The 23,565-nt window shown below is 37.2% G+C and overlaps 2 protein-coding genes across 5 annotated transcripts; both read left to right on the forward strand.

The window, feature by feature from the left end:
- LOC109837166 (phosphoglucan phosphatase DSP4, amyloplastic) lies at positions 7-16,544 on the forward strand. Of its 3 annotated transcripts, none has more exons than XM_020405291.1 (13): positions 7-17; positions 3,897-3,996; positions 4,123-4,199; positions 4,283-4,359; positions 4,654-4,734; positions 5,828-5,960; positions 7,548-7,607; positions 7,804-7,860; positions 8,891-9,016; positions 15,449-15,508; positions 15,748-15,855; positions 15,931-16,063; positions 16,163-16,544. In XM_020405291.1, exons 2-12 carry the CDS (start codon positions 3,975-3,977, stop codon positions 16,057-16,059), a joined length of 930 nt encoding a protein of 309 aa, XP_020260880.1. In that variant the 5' UTR covers positions 7-17; positions 3,897-3,974; the 3' UTR covers positions 16,060-16,063; positions 16,163-16,544. The 3 variants fall into 3 exon arrangements, with proteins under 3 accessions (XP_020260880.1, XP_020260881.1, XP_020260882.1); XM_020405292.1 differs by having other exon boundaries at positions 16,167-16,544; XM_020405293.1 differs by having other exon boundaries at positions 8,921-9,016; positions 16,163-16,514.
- LOC109835887 lies at positions 17,980-19,068 on the forward strand. Of its 2 annotated transcripts, none has more exons than XM_020403868.1 (2): positions 17,980-18,288; positions 18,585-19,068. In XM_020403868.1, the coding sequence occupies exons 1-2, from the start codon at positions 18,135-18,137 to the stop codon at positions 19,013-19,015; spliced, it is 585 nt and encodes a 194-aa protein (XP_020259457.1). In that variant the 5' UTR covers positions 17,980-18,134; the 3' UTR covers positions 19,016-19,068. The 2 variants fall into 2 exon arrangements, with proteins under 2 accessions (XP_020259457.1, XP_020259456.1); XM_020403867.1 differs by having other exon boundaries at positions 17,990-18,327.

Below are 23,565 nucleotides of genomic sequence, written 5' to 3' on the forward strand. Positions count from 1 at the left end.
GAAATATCAGGACGAACGTGAGTTTGGAAAATTCGGACTAGACCTAAAATTTGATTTCTTTTTATGTAGAAGCAATTTCATGCGCATTTTTTTTTGCAGTTTGTTATTTATACTTCTATTTTTTTTCAAAGGTGCTAATGAACTTAAAATTTGTGATAAATTTTGGGTGTTCAGTTAGTGAATCATCTAGCAGTTTCTGTGATGATAAAGTTCGGATGATTTTTTTTTGAGGAACTCGTGATGAGTTGGTAACATATATTAAATTGGATTGAGTTGGCAAGAAGCAGGGGCTAAGATATGCGCAATTAGAAGGAAAAATGAGTTGCAGGTCAAGAATTATAGTCCTTAGTGGTTGAGAGATAGTGGCAGTCAAAGTGAACCATGTGAGGAGCAATAAATCATTGGTATTGCGCACCAAAAGCAAGCTTCCTCATCATTGATTAATGATGGATCTTATATGTAATCTTTTTTATATGCTTTACGCACTATGTGAACACCTGAAGACTCTGGAGTGAAAGACTTTCTGAAGAGACTACTAACCATCATTGTAAGTAAACCTTTTCCTTGTAGGAAAATGCTAAGGGGCTGTTTGTTTCACCAATAAACAAGACTAGGATTAGGAATCCGATTATTATTATTATTATGGATTCCTACCTATTCCATAAAATTTATAGATAAGTTTTTGTAGTTTTATGGAATCCCATTTATTGGCATTCTATTTTTGTTTCACCCCATGGAAAAATAGAATCCCACTTTTATAGAAACCCTCCAATTCCTAATATCTTGTTTGGTTCCGAAATGCCTTTTTTCTGGGATCAACACTGTAGCAATGACTAGTTCAATATTCAAATCAAATATACTGTAGCAACGGCTATTTCCAACATTTGACTCAATATTCAAACACGAAACACTATAGCAACGACTAGTTCCAAGAACTTCGAGGCTATAAATTACTGAGATCCAAGAAACAAGCCCAATGAAATCCAAGCAACAAACCCACCGACGGACACCACGAGGCCAACAAACAGGACTGAAAACCAGGTGATCGAGAAGGGATCACCAACAAATCGACCGAAACCCACAAAGCCAAGGAGCGTCGACGATGGCTAATTCGAGAAAGGATCAACAAAAACCCGATCGAAAACCAGAAATTCAGGAAGGGATCACAAACAAACCGCTAGAATCCCACCAAGCACGAACTGCATTGACGACGGCTAGTTCGAGAAGGGAGTCCACCAGCTACGAGTTCGACAAAATCGAAGGCCTGCAGGAGAAGAGGCGCGAAGAGGAGTGAGATGAGGCAGGAGAAGAACACCGATTCCACACACGGCCAGAGGGTTTTCGAAGACGAAGGAATCGGAAAACCCCAAAGAGGTGAAGGCGATGGGGATGTCAGAAATCTCACCCAAATCCGATCGGGAGAAGAGGATGTGGGAATCTCAGAAAAAACCCTATTTAGGGTACTTTACAGATTTTGAAATCTGTAAAAAAAATCTGAAACAAACCCCAGATTAGGATTCATTTGGAATCCGTTTATTACGAAATTGCCACCGTCAGAACCAAATATCAATCATTTTCTATAAAATTGGTGAAACAAACAGCCCCTAAGTGTAATACAAGATTTGTACTACTCTTGTACCACTAGATAGAAAGAAGTGGGGCCCATATCAGCTCATTATTTCTCTTTGCAATTTACAAGAAAAGGTCACGCTTTTTTGTGTGTAATAGTACAATAGTAGTATAACTCTTTTGTACAGTTATGACTATTCTTCCAGGTATGATTGGGATTCAATTTTCCCTTTTCATAATTCAGCTCCGATTTTGAACTCAAGTAAGATTAACTGTTTGTGTTTGTGTTTGCGTCACGGTTACAAAAATTTGGTCAAGTTTTACAGCTGTCTTTTAGTTCACTATTAGTGGTTCTAAACTTTGGCCAAAGCAACTTATGAGTTTGAGGGCCCTAATAGAATCCTAATGACCAATTGACCGACAGGTTGGCCTCACCTTTTTTTTCTCATGCTATTTAAATTCATGCAACCAAGGACCAGCCCTCCAATTCGCCTAGATTGTTGAGGAGTCCGGAACGGAACTATAAGGAACAGTATCTCCTGTACAGGATTGTGCCAAAGAGCAGATGATCTACATCACAGATAGTATTTTATTCTTTGGCGTCAAGAAGAACTCTTACTTTACTCTTTAGACCTGTATTCTTGCTCCAGGCTAAATCTGTTAGCAGTTTTGAGGATCTTTCTAAATCTGAACTGATGCATCTTTCTAAATCTGAACTGATGCACAATGATAACTGTTGAATCTAGTATAGCATTTGAGAAACTGTACCAAAGAAAACAGAAAAGAGCCAGAAGTGGGAATAAGAAAAACCCAGTTAGTCACCTAGAACTTTTTAAGTAGAATTGAGATAATTGGTAAAATGAGATAATTTTTTAACACTGGGATAATTTAGCGGAACAATGATGGGTAATTCTTAAAGTGGGATAATTTGATAGGATAATTTGGTGGGATAATGATGGATAATATTATGAAGTTGCATAATTTAGTAGGATAATTTGGTGGGGGTAATGGTGGGTATAAATTACTATTGTTAATAATTGTATATTAAAAATAATATAATATTGATAAGCAAATTCTAGTAATAACTATAAAATATAATGCAATAAAACATCACTATTCATCTCAAATAATAAAATAATTTACAAATAAATAAAAATCTAAATCCCTAGAGTGACTCGACTTCCATCATCCCACATGGCTTCTATCATCCCACATGTCATCTGCCATAGAATTTCTCCAAGCTCCTACAGCTGCTCGTTGAGTCTGTAACTTGTCTTCTTTATCAGAGTCATCGTTTGCATCAGCAACATTTCGTGGAGCTTCTAGTGGAGGATCATAAATGTCAAAGTTCAAATCTCGTAACATCATAAAGAAAGAAAAATAAGCATTTAGCATTTTTCAGCCATTAACCCTTTGGACTAATCTCATCATGATCGCTGAAACCAAATCAGCAAATAAATAAAATGTACACAAGAATCATCCATGGCCGCTAAACAGATGATCGACAGATGAACTATAAATATCCCAATCAATTTACTGAGCCGATTTAATAATAATAGATATCACCATTAACCATTCAACATCTAACCATCAATGTGATCGCAAAGTTGCTTTCTAACTTAAAAAAAAACATAAATAGCCCGCATATCTTTAGCACTAACCCACCAACACTATATTCTTAACCTAAACCACTGTTGTGGAGAGAAAACTTAGATCAAACAAATAATAATAAAGTAATTTAACGTCAAAAAGCTATCAATAAAGTAATATATCTTGAAGATAATAATAAAAGATCTAATCATCACAAAAACAAAGTAAAGACAGAAAAATGAACAGATGATTGACTTCATGGCAGAGAAATTTTCTAGGTGGAGAAACTAACCAAGAGAGAGGGAGGCGACGTTTTATTTTTTTTCTCAATTGTATTCTTTCCAATGTGTGGGATAATTTGAGAGAGGAGAACTTATGGTTATATATATAGGTAGTATAATTTGTGGGATAATTATGACCAATTATCCCAATTCTAATTCTAGTAGAATTCTACTTGACTAACACACCAAAAAAATAATACAGTTCTAGTTCTACAAAAGTTCTACTTGACTAACACTATAAAAAAATATCCCATTTCCTAGTTCTATGTGACTAACACCTTAAAAATTTATCCCACAAATTATCTAAGTTCCAGTTTTAAGTTCTAGATGACTAACCCCCCCTTAGGAACTCAGTGAAGTGTTGAATTGAAGCTTTACAATTTTCATCTGGAGATGAGCATTCAACAAATTATCTTGGTGCTGTTTTTCCTTACTCCCTACTACTATATTTTTCAGGCTTCAAGTTCTGCTTCAAGTACTGAAAAGAGCGGTGTTGACGTGCAAGAAGAAAAATCTGAAATATATAGCAATGATATGACAGAAGCAATGGGTGCAGGTAAATGCAATTATAATACATGCCCGGTCATCTGTCATCATTTGTTTCCGGTAATTCTGCAATGCCTACATTTTGACCTATGTTTGGACTTGGGAACTATTTCCTGACATGCATTTTGTGATCCAGTGTTGACATATAGGCATGAACTTGGAATGAACTACAATTTTATTCTTCCAGATTTGATTGTCGGCTCCTGCCTCCAGGTGCTTCTCATTTTCTTTATCAACTAAACAATCTTGTCTTCCCTGCCTTTTAGTAGCCTCTGATTTGATTTATCTGATCACAGACTCCATCTGATGTTGACAAGCTTCGCAAAATTGGAGTGAAGACCATATTCTGTTTGCAACAAGACTCAGACCTTGAGTATCCTTACTCCTTCACTAGATGCTTTTAATATTCTAATTACTCGATTTTTTAAATTTTCTTTTCCTTTGATGTCTCAAGGATGATACTCTTAAGTTTTATGATTCTCTAGCTCTTAATTAAAGACTAAAGCTGAAGCTACATCGATTAACATCCTGCCGTCATAAATCTGAAGGATCCAACCAGATGAGCTCTGAGGAGGCTTAACCACAGTATTATTAATTGCACAATCTGCATTGTGGATATGCTTTAAAATTAGCAGTCATCATCTTGTCTCCTTCACTAATATGCTAGATATTTTGGGGTTGATATCAGTTCCATTCAAGAATATGCTAAGAAGTGTGAGGATATCGAGCACATTCGTGCTGAAATCAGGTGAAGGCTCGATATTGAAGTGCATGTATTGATATGTCACACTATTATTAAGCTAATGTTCTTTTAATATGTTTATCATGGATTTTATCCACTGCAGGATGAGGATGGGGGAAGTTATTGTTTTCTTGAGTAGTTTTGACCTATTAGATTTTTGATCCAAATAATTTAATGTGTTGGTATCTGACCAATTGATTTTCTTAATGTAATACATTATTGACAGTTTGTTTAAATTCTCTTAGAACCCTATATAAATCTGGTAGATATAAATAGACGCAACTTCCTTGACCCAAGAAACTACGCGAACTGAAAGTATTGCTATTTTAGTGTCTTTTTGTGTCTTGCTCCTCTACTTACCAGTGGTTTTATAAGCTGACCAACAGTGAGAATATATTATATATAAGGTGTGAAAACTTTAACTATATGAATATCTTAGATAAACATATGACAGCACTTTTCCGAGCATTGATATGGGTGCACCTGACCCTAGCCAATCAAGTCTGACTGATTCATGGGTCTCAGACTCTCAGTATAGGCCTTCTGATATGTTTTTGGGCTGAACTTGTTTTAAATGTGCCTAGCCTTATAAAACCCTTAGCTGCCTCTACTATCATCTATTTAATCATCTTTCTCTAGTACGTTTGGCAGTTCTATGATGGACAAAGAAGAAAGTTTATTGAGTGGTTTGTTTTATCTTGTTATTTTTAAACACTTGGTGATCTTTCCACTACTGCAAGCCCCTCTTGTCTCTTGTTTGCCTCCTTTAGGAACTTGATACTTATTAAGAGAGGAAAACTCATTTGACAACCGGGCTATAAAACTTCCATCACATTCTTCATGAAGCTTTACTTCGTATACGACCCCAAAATTTTTGGGACAGGCTTAAGGGAAGATGATGTATCTTTCCACTCCATAGCCAATATTTTGTGGGTGCTTGTGCCAACTATTATAATTTACACCCTTTTGCTGCAGACATAATTATAAAATGAATCAATGATGTAGAACAAAAAACGCAAGGAAACTGCATTTAACATTCAGTTCTTAGATAATTATGGTTTTCCCTCTGTCTTAACTTGCCTTACATACTGTTCTACAGGGATTTTGATGCATTTGATTTAAGGATGAGGCTTCCAGCTGTTGTGAGCAAATTACATAAGGCCGTTAATCAAAATGGTGGAGTTACTTACATCCATTGCACTGCAGGACTTGGAAGAGCTCCTGCTACAGCGGTAAGGATGCCTTTGAATATCAAATTATATATAAATGTTCAGTACTAGATAAGTTGCGTAATAGGCTTTGTTAAACCCTTTTCCTTCGCTTTTGATATATGATGGGAATGGATTAATTGCCCATCTGTACCGATCCTCTTAATTTGTTAATATTAATTGCCAATTCAACCGATTATCTATGAAACATATAGTGGTGCACTATTAGCCTATCTACTCATTTGAAATAAGGGGTCAATGGGGGAAATATGAGGGAAGAAATAGGAGAGAACCAATTTGTTGATAATTCTCTAGATTACATATTAGAGGAAAGGCCTTCAAACAACGGTGAGGTTGTCAATTTTGACTGAGGTCACTAGTTCGACTCGTGGAAAATTGTCCACAGTGTGGCTGTCAGGCTGCACACATCTGAACCACTCGAGGCCCAACAATGCTGGTAGGCATATGGCATTGTGCTGACCCTTTTCTTCCATACTATCAATCTTTTCCAAATTCCAATACAGATAATGTTAGATGAAAGGGAAGTGTTACGAGAAACATGAGAGCTACATCTGCTTAATATATTTTTAAACCTCTCATATTGAAAGCAGTCTGCCATCTTAGACAGATTAAAGAAAAGTGTGCTAGGAAATGGGGCAGGGTACTTTGGCGCAGATGTTATCGTTTCCTGTGTCCACTTCGGACCAATACCGAATTTCCTTAATAAATGGTTTCTAATGACCAAATTTCTGTTTAAAATCTAATCTCCAAGTTTTTGCAAGTCTACTGTAGTAACTTCTAAAGTCAGTGCACATGCACCATCTTTAGATGCAAGGTCTCTTATTTGAAGATGTTAGAGAAATAAATTTCGTTGTTGAGCCACTGCATCATTAATGAGAGTTATATGTGTCAGACTTCAGAGATGTTGTTGAACCAAAGTGAGGTCACAGAAGATGAGAGTACCGTGTAGAAAAGGAAAACTCAGCACAATTCTAGAATTAGTAATTCATCAACAAACCTCCATCAAGGGGGAACAGCCGTTATCACATAAATCCTTAATGTATTATTTTACTTTGACGTTTCTTGTGGTATTTTTCTTTTCTTGCCATACTGTTTTTTGGTATCGAACTATGATTCCATATGAAGTTTTTGTGCTAGTTCTGGTTCATGAGTCTTTCATAATGATCCAAAACTAGAAAGAGCAAGTCTTAATAATCAATTGTTTTTCAGTTCTGGATCCATATTTAGTTTATTCAGAACAACATTCATCATTAAGTAGATTGTGATAATTCCAAAACTTGCTTGCAGTGCAACCACAAATTAAAATTCTATCATACTGTATCAGCACAGTGGAATTAGAGCCAAATGGTTACTGTATTCTATTGATGGCTATCATTCTGATGTTAAAATAGCAAGGATGGTGTCTACTAGGAAGGTTGAAATTAGGTCCACATCTCACCATAAAGTTTCCTCATCTTTTCAAATCATTTTGCTAGAGGTTGTTAAATGATTTGATTAAGTTGATTATAACTGTTGATATTTCCCTTCCTATTATTATGCATCAGCAATTTGTTTATATCCTAACATGTCGGAATATTTTGCAAATAACAGTTGGCATACATGTTTTGGATTCAAGGTTATAAACTTAACGAAGGACACAAGTTCCTACAGGTAGCTAATGTCTTCAATTGTTGGTATGAAATCTATTAGTTTACCATTTACATTGTATCATGCAGTAAGCACTGCAAATTTTTTACTTGAAATTGACTTGATATTGTTGGCTGCTAACCTAATCGAGCACAATTCATACCCCGTCAAAGCTAAGGTTCCCTCAGTTTGGTTTACTATTTACGGAATTTTTTTGCAGAGCAAGCGACCATCCTTTCCAAAATTGGAAGCCATAAAGAATGCGACTGCTGATATTGTGAGAATCCCTTTCCTACTTTTTGTTTTTTGTTTTTGCAATTAATTTGATATCCACATGTATGCGCTGATATATAGTGTTTGATGAGAAGTTTCTCAGCAAAAAGTTCCTTTGAAGTTAGTTGTAGTTTCTCTTTTTCATGTTTTATTTTTAGAGGCTTTAGATAACCATATCTTCAAATCGATAAGATAGTATTGAAGGCCAAAACTGAAGTTTTGTGGAACCCTGTGCTGGATCCTTGTCTTGGAATGGGTTCAACTTTCAATACCTCCTGGAGCTCCTCTTCGCCACCATTACACTGGACAATGTGCTATGTTAAGTTTAAACTGACCTATAATAGCTTTAACCAAACTACATTTTTTCCTTCTTAAAAACTTAAATTTTTAGACATATAATATTTTTCTTAGTTTTTTTCTATAACTTTTGCTGATCATCTCTTTGTAGCATAAAATATATTATGCATACGGTTACTTTAGTGAGACTACAACTTCTAGAAGCCTTTCTCTTAGTCTAATTTTGTTATTCAACTATTGTCATTGCCATAGGGATGGTCTCCAGAAATTATTAGCAAATAAGTGGTTTTCTATCTGACCGTTCTTCTTGATGTACTGCGTGTATTGTGAATTTTGCATAAACCTATTATTTTCTCACAATTAAAACAATCTCATTGTTCTGATGACTTGATTGCTTAACATTCTAAAATTTAAGCAATTTAACTTATTAGGGCTTAATACGCTTGATGGACTTCAACTAGATATGCCTGAACTTCCCGCTAGACTTCAACTAAATTCCTTGTATCTAGCTGGTAGTCAATGTACCAGCTGACTAGTATTACTTATAATTATCTTAGTTACTATTTTGCTTCCTGTTTTGTCATGCTAACTTTTGACATGTCCTTAAGCATGATTGAGCTGCTAGTTTTTTGGATGTGAAACTCAAGAAGAAGTTTGTTCATGTGCTCCACATTTATTCAATAAATTTCAGATTACAGTTAATGGATCATGCTCAATTCTATTATTTGTTATTGCAGCTGACTGACAGGTTTGCATCTTCTTTCCAGCTCACAGGCCTATCGAAGAACCGTGTCAGGTTGATGTGGGAAGGTAATAATTGCTCGTTGGTGGAAGTCTCTGGACTTGATATTGGATGGGGGCAGGTAACACATATCTGGATATTGTTTGCATTTACTTTTCTTTTGTGAACAAATAATTATATAGGCCACATGGTATTCAGCCATAAGAGGTGATCGAAATGAGATACTGTAGATTGGTTTTTGATTTTCAAGGAGAGAGGATTGCAAGCTATGTTACATGGGTACTTCTATCTTGAAGTCGTACCCTCACCCGACACGTATCTGTACCCAAACTCCTTGGGCAGCCATTGCATATATGCATACATTCATTTGGGCATGTACTCAATTAAACAATACATGTCTTAATTTAGAACACTTTTCAAACATGTCATGGACGTAAATTCGACCCTTCACATCCACTTCTTGAAACTTGTTGGTTGCAGACTATAATTGTAATGGCCATTTGTCTGTCTAGTTAAAAAAATGAGCGTTTTTACAATTTATAATCCACATAATAAAAGAAACATAAAAATGTTATAGGAATTTTAATTCTTGTAACATGTGAATAAAAAATATTGATCTCGCATAAACTATTATTTTCAATATATAATACGTGTATATAAATATTTATGTCGTCGTGTCCTTGTTCTAACCCTAACCCTAATTCCTAAACCCTAGCTGCCTCCTCTCCTCTCTCTTGAAACCCTAGCCGCCTCCTCTCCTCTCTCGAAACTCTAGCCACCAAAGATCAAATCCGTCGCTGCCTGCTTCGTCCGCCACCGTCGCCACTTGCTTTGTTCGTTGCCACTTGCTTCCTTGACAACTTGGATATCTTACCTTGCTCGGTGTTTCCTCGAGTTCAAACTTGGATTTGAACTTGAGAAGAGTGTTTATCTTACCTTGCTAAGATATTCACTTCAGTTCTTATTTCCATAATCGAAACATCAACGTCAAACCTCCTTCACGTCCGACTCGGATCGTTGAATCGGTGGTCTACGGAGGAAACTCCAGATCCAGATCCACTTCACCGATCCGATCTTCCTCGACAACTCCCGCCCGTTGTCGATGATCGCCGCTGCCATGCCCCTTTGTTTTTGGATCCGACTTAAATCTGCAAATTGTTCTCTAAAAAAATATTTTGGGTTCTTGAATTTTAACCTTCAGATTTCATGTTAACCTTCAAACTCTTTGCATTTTTAACCTTCAGGTTTTTGTATGATAACATTCGGGTTCTTGCATTCTTAACCTTCGGGTTCTTAGACTTGTTCAACTTGAGGAGGGTATCGTTTTGATCTCTACTCATCTGTTTCATGATGGTCGGATCTGAGGAACTTAAGAATTCTGAGTTAACGATCCAGACGAAAGTTTCAGAGATATTTTCTGGTAGAATCACTGACCGAAAACTTGATGGAATTAACTATTTCCAGTGAAAGCGTGTTATTGAAATCTTCGTGGCAGGCCAAGGCGAAACTGGTCATTTGTTGACGGACCCTCCTACTTTGACATCGGAGTTTTGGACATTAGATGATGGTGTCATTTTACATCAAATTCTTAATACTATGAAGCCTAAAATTCAGGATTTAGTCCTTCATTGTATGACAATGAAGGAACTTTGTGTTTCTTATAAGATCTCTATGGTGGTAGCAGTAATATTAATCGAGTATATGAAGTTGTTCAATAGCTGTTTCGTAAGAAACATGATGGTAAACCCATGGATGATCATTATGGTGAGTTCAATCGTCTGGCTGAGGAACTTTGTTAGATTTTTTCTATTACTGGGGATGTAAAACAGATGCAAAACTAATGAAACAAACTTATGGTACTCACCTAGTTGTGTACCCTAGATTCCATTTACTCCTCTGCTGGACCACAAATCATGTGGAGTTCCGCTATTGGTTTTCTGGCCGAGACTTATCACTTTTTGAAGAACGTTGTCCCTACACTGCCACTTACCTCTACCGCGGATCGCTCTGCGCTTGCCACTCAGAGTTGACAGTCTTATGGACGAGGGGGTCATACTGGTGGTCTTGAAAGAGATAGAGACAACTTTGAAGGTAGAGGAGGTTACCACACTGATCGTTCTTAGGGGCGAGGTGGTTAACGAGGTGACTGTGGAGGTCCATCTCAAGGCAGACATACTAATGGCGATGACTCAGTGAAGACTTGTAACTACTGTCACTAATCAGGATATCTCAAATATAATTGTCCTGAATTGAAAAAGAAGAAGGCCAATGATGCTTACATGGCCGCTCAAGACTACTTCACCTCATCTGATAGTAAAAATCAACTACATTCAGTCTTTCAGGATGCAGAGCTGCATCGTCAATTTTTCAATTTTAATTATTCCAGCAGTACCAAAGTTTACAACCATCATCATCCTCTTTATCCACTACTCTCAAAAGTGCAGGTATCTTTTTATCTTTACTTATATTGTCTTAGTCTCATACTTGGATTATAGATACGGGTGCCACTGATCATATGACTAGGAATCAAGGTATCCTGTTCTTTTTCTCTCCTATTCAGTTATATTACCTGATGGTTCACGTATACCTGTTCAGGATGTCGGCAACACTAATTCTACACCTAGTCTCCCCCTTTTCTCCATATTCTATCTTCCTAGTTTTTCCTATAACCTTTTATCTATTAGTAAGATTACTAAATTATTAAATTGTATAGTGACATTCTTCCCCACATATTGTGTCTTTCAGGATCAGGTCACCAGGAAAACGATTGGGACATTGTATGAGCAGAACGACCATTATAAACTTGATTTGGGCGCCAAACATTTAGCTTGTATTGGAAACTCATCAGCTCTACAATACCATTGTCAGCTAGGGCATCCCTCTCTTTCTCTTCTCAAGCTTCTAAATCCCTAGTTCAAATCTCTTTCCTCTTTAGAGTGTGAGCCGTGTCAACTTGGCAAACATCATCGTATATCTTATCCTAATCGAGTCAATAAGAGGACTGCAAAGTCATTTGATCTTGTTCATTCTGATGTCTGGGGGCTATGCCCAATAACTTCTAAATTGGGATTTCAGTACTTTGTCAGTTTTGTGGATTATTACTCTCGTGTTACTTGGATTTATCTTCTCAAGTCTAGGTCTGAAGTCTTTTCTATATTTAAACTCTTTTATTCTGAAATAGTTAATCTATTCAAGACTTCGATAAAAAATTTTCGATCTGATAATGCAAAGGAATATTTGGATGACAGCTTCACTAGTTTCCTTGAACAACATGGAATTCTCCATCAATCTTGTGTTTACACTCCTCAACAAAATGAAGTTGCTGAACGAAAGAATAAACATCTCCTTGAATCTTGATATTGCTCGAACCTTGCTATTTCATCGTCACGTTCCCAAAGAGTTTTGGGGGGAAGCTATCCTAACAACATGTTACTTGATTAATCGAATGCCCTCATCTGTTCTGCAAGATAAAATTCCTTTTAAAGTTCTATACTCTAACGATGATCTCTTTTCGTTTTCTCCAAAGATTTTTGGCTCTTTGTGCTTTGTTCATAATCATAGTCCAAACAAATAAAAGTTTGACTCTCGGTTTATTAAAAGTATTTTTCTTGGCTACTACTGAAAACATAAATGTTACAAGTGTTTTTGTCTATCACTCAATTGTCTTGTGTTATCTGCTGATGTAACATTCTTTAAAGACAAACCTGATTATTTTAGTTCTCAAACTCCATTATCATTGGATGAGTATGACTATTTAATCCTATAAGAGTCATTGGTTAACGGTGGTGGTGCATCCACTGACAACATTATTTGTGCTACTAGCAAAGATTCCACTCAGTTTAACGATCCAATTCAAGTTTATCATCGTCGCTCCGCTCCTGCTTCTAAGCCAACGTCGGCCTCAACACCACGTCCTCCGACAGAAGAACCAGAATCAATAAGTGTAAATTTACCCCCTTCTGCGTAAAACCTTCCTATTGCACTTCGAAAAGGGACACAAACTTCTACTCAACATCTTATTTCTAACTTTGTCTCTTATGATCGCCTCTCCTCCACCTTTCGATCTTTTGTTATTTCCTTCGACTCATATTTGATTCCCAAGAATGTGTCAAAAACCTTGTCTATTCCAGGTTGGAACAAGCGATGCAAGACGAAATGAGGTCCTTGCAACAAAATGAGACTTGGGATTTGGTCTCACTTCCACCAGGAAAGAGGCCCATCAGCTGCAAGTGAGTATACATTGTCAAATTGAATTCTGATGGAACTTTGACACGCCTGAAAGTCCGATTGGTTACTAAAGGCTATTCGCAGGTGTATGGCTTAGATTACTTAGATACCTTCTCTCCAGTGATAAAAATGACATCTGTTCAGATTTTTATCTCATTAGCAACGATAAATTACTGGCCACTTTATCAGTTGGACATCAAGAATGCATTTCTTAATGGTATTCTAGATGAGGAGGTTTACTTGAAGTAACCACCAGGTTTTGTTGCTCAGGGGGAGAATACGAAGGTGTGTAGGTTGAAGAAATTATTTTATGGTCTGAAGCAATCTCCGAGAGCCTAGTTTGGAGTTTTGTATCGGTTATTCAGGAATTTGGGCTCTGTCGTGCACAGAAAGATCACTCTGTCTTCTGGTGATTTCAGAATGAGAAACGAATTCTGCTTGTTATCTATGTGGATGACATTATAATTACTGGGGATGATGCTTCTGGTATTGACAGCCTGAAGAAGCATTTACAGACACATTTCCAAACTAAAGATCTTGGTTTTCTAAAATACTTCCTAAGCATTAAAGTCGTAAAGTCAACGAATGGTATTTTTCTGTCACAAAGAAAGTACGTCATGAATATGCTTTCAGAAACTGGGATGTTAGGATGCAGAAACAGTGATTCTCCAATGGATGTGAACTCAAAACTACTACCAGATCAGGGGGAGCTTCTTGAAGATATTAGACAGTATAGAAGATTGGTGAGTCAGTTCTTGTCTGCACCAACAACTCCTCACTTGGATGCAGTAATGAGAATTTTGAGGTACTTGAAGAAGGTTCCAGGACGAGGAATTCTCTACTCAGATCAAGGATACAACAGAGTTGCAGACTTTTCTGATGCAGATTGGGCTGGATGTCCTTTTGATAGGAGATCAACTACTGGATATTGTGTCTTTCTTGGAGGAAATCTAGTGTCATGAAAAAGTAAGAAGCAAAGTGTTGTATCTCGATCCAGTGCAGAATCAGAATACAGAGCTATGGCAAATGTGACACTAGATATGGTTTGGATCAGAGACCTATTGACAGAAATTGGTCTCCCTCCAGAATGTCCTATGGATCTATATGGCGACAATAAAACAATAATTCATATTGTTAAGAATCCCGTGTTTCATGAAAGAACCAAGCACATTGACGTCGGCTGTCAAGTAGTCCGCAAGAAGCTTGAGGATAAAATCATCACGACAAAACATGTATCGACAGTAAATCAGTTGGCAGACATTCTTACAAAACCACTTGGTCAAACACGGGTTGACTTTATTTGTGACAAGCTGGGCATGCATGATATATGCTCCAGCTTGAGGGGGAGTGTTAGAAGAAGAGAGTATTAGTTTAGTCCCACATTGCTTGTGAGACTAATTTGTAACTAATCAATCTCTATAAATAAAATATAGAGTGAGGGGATAACTCTCCAATAATCTCTTTTTTCTCCAAACTTTAACAGGGTCAAAAGACTTAAACTATCATTGATATTTTGCAAATGCTCTAAGCCTCAACATAATATGCTCTGATTGGTGTGACAGCTGTTTTTAAGCCAGGTTTGCATTAAACCTCTAGGCCTACCAAACCTGGTCTGAATCACATATATGGTTTTTTTAAGAGTTGGTGATTAGTAACTGCACAACATGTCTTACTAATATAGAACCAAGATTGCTGTTCTTAATTAAATCCTTTGTGTCTCCTCACTGCACTGCAAATAACAACCTTACAGTTTTGCTCTCCACATTGGAGAAAGTACGAAGTTTTAGTGATACTTTATGTGATCTCAGTGTACACAGTGATGCACTATACTTTATGGTTGTGTGGAAGCTTATAATTGTTGGCATAGGCCATGTACATGATATGCATGAACTTGTTACGTAGAATAATCCTCACCAGCGTTTGGCTTCAGGTGATACATATCAGGGTCATTGTTCCCCTGCTCATTACGCAGGTTTACAGTAGAGCTTACTTACAAAGAGATGCTGCTTCTGCGAAGCTGACGTGCACTTATTTTTCCCTGTAATCTATCTATCACATAGCTGTTCTCTGATGAGTAAACTGATGTTTGCACTTTGGTATTAGATACAAGTTGAGAATGCTATTGGATACCATTATGGAGTATCTTGTGTTAAGATGTACTCTTTCTTGCTCACTTTTCCTCTTGATATGCAGCTCCTCTTGACTCTCTTGATGGAATTTCAATTATCTCATCATTTTCTAACATTGCTATCTTTACATTAATAAATCATTTATATTTATTATTAAATGATTATTTGCTCATCATAGGTTCTGAATGTTGTTGCAGAGAATTCCTCTTATATTTGATGAAGAAAAGAGATCGTGGATTCTTGAGAGAGACTTACCTGTAAGTCTACCTTTATGCAGAACAATGTTATGTTTACTCATGTCCTCTTCTTTTCTCAAATAATGGCCACGTCAGATATTATAAATGTAGATTAATCAACATTGGTTTTTGTCAAATAAATACATTGCAGTTTGAGTGTTTGCTTCAAACTTAATTTGCTGGAAGCTGGCAACCAACGTTTCCTTCCCAGGATAAGCTTATAGTTTTATACTTGATAATGAATTTTTTTCCCCTCATAGGAGGGGCGCTATGAGTACAAGTATATAATCGATGGTGAATGGACATGCAACAAAGATGAGTTGATCACAAGCCCAAACAACGATGGTCATGTAAACAACTATGTCCAGGTAAGAGTCTTCTTCTCCTGAAGCCGATGTTTGTTCTTCTGGACAGTCTTAACCGTTTTTAACATTCTCTTTCAGGTACATGGCAACAATTCTGAGGATGAGACTAAAGAACTGCGAGAGCGATTGACTGGTGAAGGAGAAGTTGATCTCTCAAAGGAAGAGAGGGAAAAAATTAGACAATTTTTGGATGCCTATAACGAGTAAAAAGGTGAGTCCGTAGAGTTTTGAATAGCATATTATGAAGATAAATTGGTGTCTGATAGTTTTTTCAGTTTCCTGGACCTTATTTATGCATTGTTTTACTCAGTAAGGCATAACTGAAACATTTAGGAGGTGATGGCGCTGAACAGCCGAAAGGGAAGCAGTTAAGGTAACATATACATCATTGATACACGTTCAGTATCGGTGTAGCTACGCAATGTAATGCTGAGAATGGCCTCAAGCAGCTGTACATGGTGGATATATTGTATTCTAAAACAACACGATTCAATAATATGGAACTGTCTTTAATTACCCTTAGGACGGGATTATTATACATCATAGTTTCTGCAATACAGCCTACAGTATTGTACTGTTATCGGAAAAAGAATACTGTATTCGGTTGAGAACTGAACAATCTATTAGAGCCAAATACAGTTGTTGATACTTTTATAATGGAACCTTATATTGGTTCAATTTATCAAAGCTAAGTCATAGTGGTAAGACATTGTATTATGGTCCTGTCAACTTTCAAGGTTCCATTGAAAAATGCACCAGAGGCAAGGGCGTAACTAAAGGACATTATAGCACTTTGCATCAAACTCGTAAATACCATCAATTTTCCCGTGCAAAAAGGACAAAATTTTAAAGTAGATTCTTTTAGAAACTTAATCACCTAAATCAACCCAGTTGCAATTTATTTAGCAATTTCAATTTAGTTTTAACCACATCAACAACGGAGGAGATTGAAACTAGGTCGAAATCGTGAAATATGTTCCGTGTACACTACGGGATTGAGAATCCATAAAGTTTAGTAAAAAAAAATTTATCTTTATGGAACCCTTAATCACTGGAGTATAAAACTCATACTAAACTCCACATGATTGTAAATACCGTGGAGTTTATAGCATACAAACTACATGGGATATATAATCCCGTGTAGTTGGCTAAGTGGTTAACTCCAAGAGAGTTTGTCTTTAATTACTTAAATGGTCTTGAGTACTAATCTCATCATCGCTAACATTATAGGATTGTGAATTCTGTCTATAGAGCTCTAAACTCTTTTGTAGAAATTTTTATTAAATTCAATCTAGTTTCAGCCACGTCATAAAATAATAAGTATATTTCAAAAAGGGTCTTATTTAAAAGTTTGTCCACGCAAAAATCATTTGAAAAGATCCTGTCCTGGGAACTGGATGTCAATGAGCACAAGCAGAAATGAGTGTTAACTAGAGCGTATGAGTACTTGCTAGAGGGCATGATATCTGCAGTTTGAGACCCGTGGTCGGGAAACTGGGATATCTTTTTTATGTAACGGTAAAATTTGTTTTGCGTATAATATTTTTCAACGATGAGGCCTGATTTAAAAGAGAGAATATGTAATATGCAATAATCCCCAGCACCGACGTACCTCTACATATCAATTAAAAAAAGAGTTGTTTTTTTTTCTAAAAACCCGCCATAAAAATAGGATAATTTACTTCGCTTTTAAAATAGCTTTTTGTTGCAACGAATCATCATGCAGACAAATTTTCACTTAAATATAAAAAAATAAACTTAAAATTTTTAAGTTCAAGGTACGTGAGATGTATCCTAAAAAGACATAAATACTAAACAAATGAGTCATGTGATTTGAATGCGACTTTATAGGTAATTTTTGGGTTTTTAGTAAAAAAAAATTTGACTAGGAGGTGATTGGTTGCAATAAAAATCCACTTTAAAGACGGTTTATAAATAAACTAAAATAAATGTGATTTTTGTATAAACTTAAAATGAAAGATGGTTTCGGTATAACTACTCTGTTTTAAGGTGGTTTCTAGAAAAAGACACCCTTAAAAAAACTGATAGCAAATCACAAGATTCAAAAGGTAGGAGTGCATTTGACCGAGACTTGCAGCTGTAGGCTTGTAGGTAACAAGAATGGAGCGCACGTTGAGCATACATCATAGCTGCTTGATCATCATCAAATTGGGCTGCACGTCCTGAACCACCTACGTCTATAAACACGTCAGTACTTTGACCTAATGATGTACGTGCGTAATCATTAATTTGAAGTCCGAGACAGAAAAAAAGAAAGAGAGATGGCTGGAGCTCAGGCGTTTGTAGCGATAGCTGTTGCCTACATTGTGATTATAATGAGCTTGGGTTCTCTCCGAAGCGCTGAAGGATGGAAGGGCGAGGAGCCCAAGTTCATACACGTTGGAGGAAAAGTAATGTGCCAAGATTGCACCCAAGGTTGGAACCAATGGACACACGGAGCAGAACCTATTAAAGGTATATATATATATATATATACTTAATTTTCTTTGCTTTTCCCTTATTAAAAAAAAAGAAAAAGAAAAAGAAAATCTTTGCTTAAATCAATAATTGAGTCTAGCTGTTTTCCTTCTTTACACTTTTGAGTGAAAAAAAAGACGTATTTTCTAAAATTACAATAGCGCTCCTCAATATAAAAGCTTTTGTAATTCGTTTTTTAATTTGCGTTACTTTCTACACTTGAGTTGATAAATGTTCGAACGATCCTTGGGCAGGCAGTAAGGTGGCCGTGACGTGCATGGATGCAAGAAAGCGGGTAGTATATCACGTGAGCGACGACACCGACGAGCAAGGAGATTTCGATGTGCTTGTAAGCAAGTACGTCAACGGGAAAGAGGTAAACCCAGAGAGATGCGCCGTGAGGCTTGTGTCCTCCCCCGACCAGGCCTGCAACGTCATGACCGACTTTGGTAACGGCCGGTCAGGCGTCAAGCTTTACCGGCCGTCTCACGTTTATCCTGGAATGGTGAAGTACACTGTTGGCCCGTTTTTCTTCACGTCGCCGATGTGTGATGAGCCGGAGACGACGGCGGAGCATGCTGAGTGGAGGTGGATATTGATGTGGTTGGTTGCAATTGATGTGTATGGTGTGTTGTTTTGTTTTGAGATTGATTTCAGGTTGCTTTTGAGTTTTTTTGGGGGTTAATTTTATGTACAAGGGAGTTGAAAGATACAATGGTCATTATATTCTATATTCTTTTTCTTAATCACTATCGTCCCTCCCAAAATAATGAAGCGGTTGCAAGCAGGGGAGCAAATATGCGGTTTGTACATGATACTTATCATATGCCGTTTGTATATGATACTTATCATATGCGTATCTGATTGCTATTCGCGAATACGAATACGGATATGAATATACTTCGATAAACAAAATTCATAATAGATAAGCTAAAATTGGATATGGATACAGATATACATGTGAATATAGAACATATATGAGAAAACGAAATAATATAGGAAAAAAATATAGTTCACGTAATGCAAGAGAGTTCATTAATATGTTTGTTTTATCTAAAATGTGAAGATTGCATCTCTTGATCATCAAAATTAGTCTCAAAATTATTAATCAAAGGATTTAAATAATTGCAGTTGTAAAATCGACTTATAGTTGGATATTTTAGATACACGTATGGATATCTATATCATATCAATTATAAATTTGAGCAACCATATCCGTATATATGGATACGGATATTGATTTGGAGGATTGTGAAAATTTCAGGAGAAAATTTGAAAACAAGGACGATTTGGGGGCCTAATATCGGAAAAAACCTTTTAATGAAAAGGCTGTGGTACGACATAAAGGACCACTGAAAAGGAGATTGAGAAGATGGGGACCGGGAAAGGAAGCGTGTTAAAGTTATAATGTAGCTAATCGTTTCATAAACTATATTATATTAGCTTTTCGTTTGGATACTAGGGTGTTTTTCTTTTTGTGTTTTAATAAAAAAACATCATGGTGTTGTGTTTTTTCCTTAAAATCATATCATATCATATCATACTTCATTTAAAAGTACGAGTTCGAGAAAATCTTTTTATTGTCAATATTACCCTTACCTTTTTTTTAATATTACATTGTTATCCTAATCTATTTTAATTATTCTATCTTCTTTGAATTGGTAATTAAATAATTTATCTTATTCATAATGATATATAACATGTTATTGGATAAAGATGATATGTTTGATATAAGGAAAAAAATGCTTCTAGCCCCTAAAAGCCAATAAAACGTGTTTCCCACCCCCAAGACTTTGTCAACGGGTGTTTTGCCCCCAAAAATAAAGATTCTGTTCTCTGAGCCCCCAAAACACAAAACCCAAGAGATTAAAACATGTGGACCATAATACCCTTCTCTCTCTCTTTCTTTGTTTTATTAAAATATGATGAGGATTATTTTATTATTTTCGTTTTCTCTCTCTTTATCATGATGTACTGAGATGATAGTTGAAATGATTGATGAGGATTATATTATTATTTTTATTTTTTATTATTTTTGTTGTTTGTATTGGGAGATTGTTAAAGTTACATGTTAATTGTTAAGGTTACGAGTTAATTGTTAATGTTACGGGTCAATTGTTAAGGTTATGGATCATCTCTCTCTCTCTCTATCATGATGTTACTTTGATGATATTGAAATGATTGAAGATGATTATTATTTTATCATTTTCGTTTTTTATTTTTTTTCGTATTTTTAGAATATTCGTTGTTAAGGATAATGGTTGGTTATAAATGTTATGTATTGATTGTTAAGGTTACGGGTTGGTTGTTAAGGTTACGGGTTTGTTGTTAAGATTATGAGTTTGTTGTGTAGGTTATGGATTTGTTGTTAAGGTTACGGGTTTAATTATTAAGGTTACGGGTTTAATTATTAAGGTTACAGGTTTAATTGTTAAGGTTACGGGTTTAATTGTTAAGGTTACAGGTTTAATTGTTAAGGTTACGGGTTTAATTATTACAGTTACGGTTTAATTGTTAAGGTTACGGTTTAATTGTTAAGATTATTGTAGGCGTCTAAAATTATCTACGAGAGCCCGCACGAAACTCGAAGCAATGAATGGGCGAGTCAAGAAGATTCGTCAAACCAACTCGTGCGCGTCGGTCAAACGCGTGCACGTCAATCAACTGCCGGTCAACGCGCGCACGTCAATCAACTCGTGCGCGCCGGTCAACGCGCGCATGTCAACCAACGCGTGCGCGTCAGTCGAACACGTGCACGTCAAACCAACTCGTGCGCGCCGGTCAGCGCGCGTACGTCAAATCATCTCGTGCGCATCGGTCAGCGCGCGTACGTCAAATCATCTCGTGTGCATCGGTCAACGCGCGCATGTCAACCAACGCGTGCGCGTCAGTCGAACACGTGCACGTCAAACCAACTCGTGCGCGCCGGTCAGCGCGCGTACGTCAAATCATCTCGTGCGCATCGGTCAACGCGCGTACGTCAAACCAACTCGTGCGCGCCGGTCAACGCACACACGTCAATCAGCCCGCGCGCATCGATCAGCACGCGTATGTTAACCAACGCGCGTTCGACGATCGGTCTCGCGGCGAAGCATACAAGTCAACAAATCAAACGAATACGCAACAAGAACAAGTCCCGGAAGAAAGAAACCAAAAAAAAGGGAGAACGTCGGCGAACCCGCGCTAAGCGCAGGACGGAATGATCCGACCCGCGCAAGCGCGGGACGGATCAATCCGACCCGCGCAAGCGCGGGTCGGATGATTCCGACCCGCGCATGCGCGGGTCGGATATTTCCGACCCGCGCAAGCGCGGGTCGGATTATTCCGACCCGCGCGAGCGCGGGTCAGATTGTTCTGCCGCGCAGTCTAATGTCCCAAACACGTTTTGACGGTTTTTTAATTGGTTTTTTGCAGGGTTTATCGGTTCCAGGGGTTCTTAACTGACTTGAGATCATCCTCAAACGTGGTTAGGCTGCTGTTGACTAAAGATAGAGCCAAATCCCTTGTTCTTATCCAAATAACCGCATTTTGAGGCCTATAAATATGAACCAAAGGCCTCCATTTTCTGGATCTGGAATTTTATCAAGAGGACGAGGTGCTGCTGGATTGGAGAGTGAAGGAGCACGAAATTTCAGCAAAGGACAGCGAGATCCCGGTGAACTTCGGAGCAAAGGAGAAGCCGTTCGAAGGATCTGAAGCTCGTACGTCCGTTCCTTGAGATTAGGCTTTGTCTTAATCTCGAGAAGAGCCCTGAAATCGCTTTGTCGATTCCAGGACTTCAAGCAAATACCCCCTTGGTGAGGTAGAAGCTCTGCCCAATTTTCTGCAACCGGATCTGATTCGAGGTCGTCCACGGATTAACCCCGGCACCGGCGAAGAACCCACGCAAGCAAGAGCCGATAAACGGATCTTGCGTTTATTTTCAAGAAAGTTGTAATCTTTTGTTCTTTTGTTATTTGAATTCATTTGTAACGCTTAAAGTTTAATGAAATCAATGACTAAGGTGACTTTCGACGAAAACACCATAGAGTAATGCTTAGTATTGATATTAAAAAAGTATTTGACACTATTAGCTGGAAATTTTTGAGAGATCTGCTTATTGGCCTGGGCTTCCCAAATAAGGTGGTGGGTTGGATTATGACATGTATATCTTCCCCTTCTTATTCCATTTCTTTAAATGGACCACTCTATGAATTCTTCAAAGGTAAAAGGGGTTTGAGACAGGGAGACCCTCTATCCCCATATCTCTTTATCTTGGGTATGGATTATCTCTCGAGATGCTTGGATTTATTGAAGAATGACAATCAATTCAAATTCCATCCTAAATGTAAAAGACTCAAGATATCTACTACTTTTTAGCAAGGGAGATATCATATCAGTTCAAAAACTCTATCAATGTATACAATATTTTAGTGCATCTTCTGGGCTTGAAGAAAATCCTAATAAGTGTCATATTTTCTTTGGTGGTGTGAATGAAAGAGTTAAGTCTTCTATAAATGACTTGTTGGGCTTCACTGAAGGCACTCTACCTATCAGATACCTTGGAGTCCCCCTCATATGCAAAAGGCTTTCCTATATTGAATGTCATCCTCTACTTAACAAGATTAACAGTCAATTTCAAAAATGGTCTTCCAGGAACCTCTCTTATGCAGGAAGAATACATGTTATAAAAAGTATGATTTTAGGTGTCCAAATTTTTTGGACATCCAGCTACATCTTGCTAGTGAAAGTTCTTCATAGAATTGATGAAATGAACAGAGAATTTCTGTGGGGGAGAACTGATCATAAGCATAAACCCTCACTAGTGGCATGAGAGAAAATCTGCCAGGGGAAAAAATATGGTGGATTAGGCATTTTCTCTGCTAAACTCTGGAACGTTGCTGCTGCCTTGAAGAACATCTGGTATATCCATGTGAATAAAGAGCTCCTATGGATCAAGTGGATTCACGATACCTATTTAAAACACAGAGATGTCTGGACTGTCAATGCTAAAGCAAATGATTCCTGGCTCTGGAAACAAATGTTGAAAATCAGGGATAAAGCCTTGACTTTAACTGGAGGAGTTGATAATCTGAAGCATATTATTGGATCTTGCTACAGGAATTCTAAAGTTAAATCATCAGCCTTGTATTGGGCATTATCTCCAACTTCTCTCAAAGTTTCATGGTATAATATTATGTGGGAGAGATTGAATTACCCCAAGCATTCTATCATAAGCTGGCTTGCTATTCAAAA

Source organism: Asparagus officinalis, chromosome 4, assembly GCF_001876935.1.
Source record: "Asparagus officinalis chromosome 4, Aspof.V1, whole genome shotgun sequence".
Lineage (NCBI taxonomy): Eukaryota > Viridiplantae > Streptophyta > Magnoliopsida > Asparagales > Asparagaceae > Asparagus > Asparagus officinalis.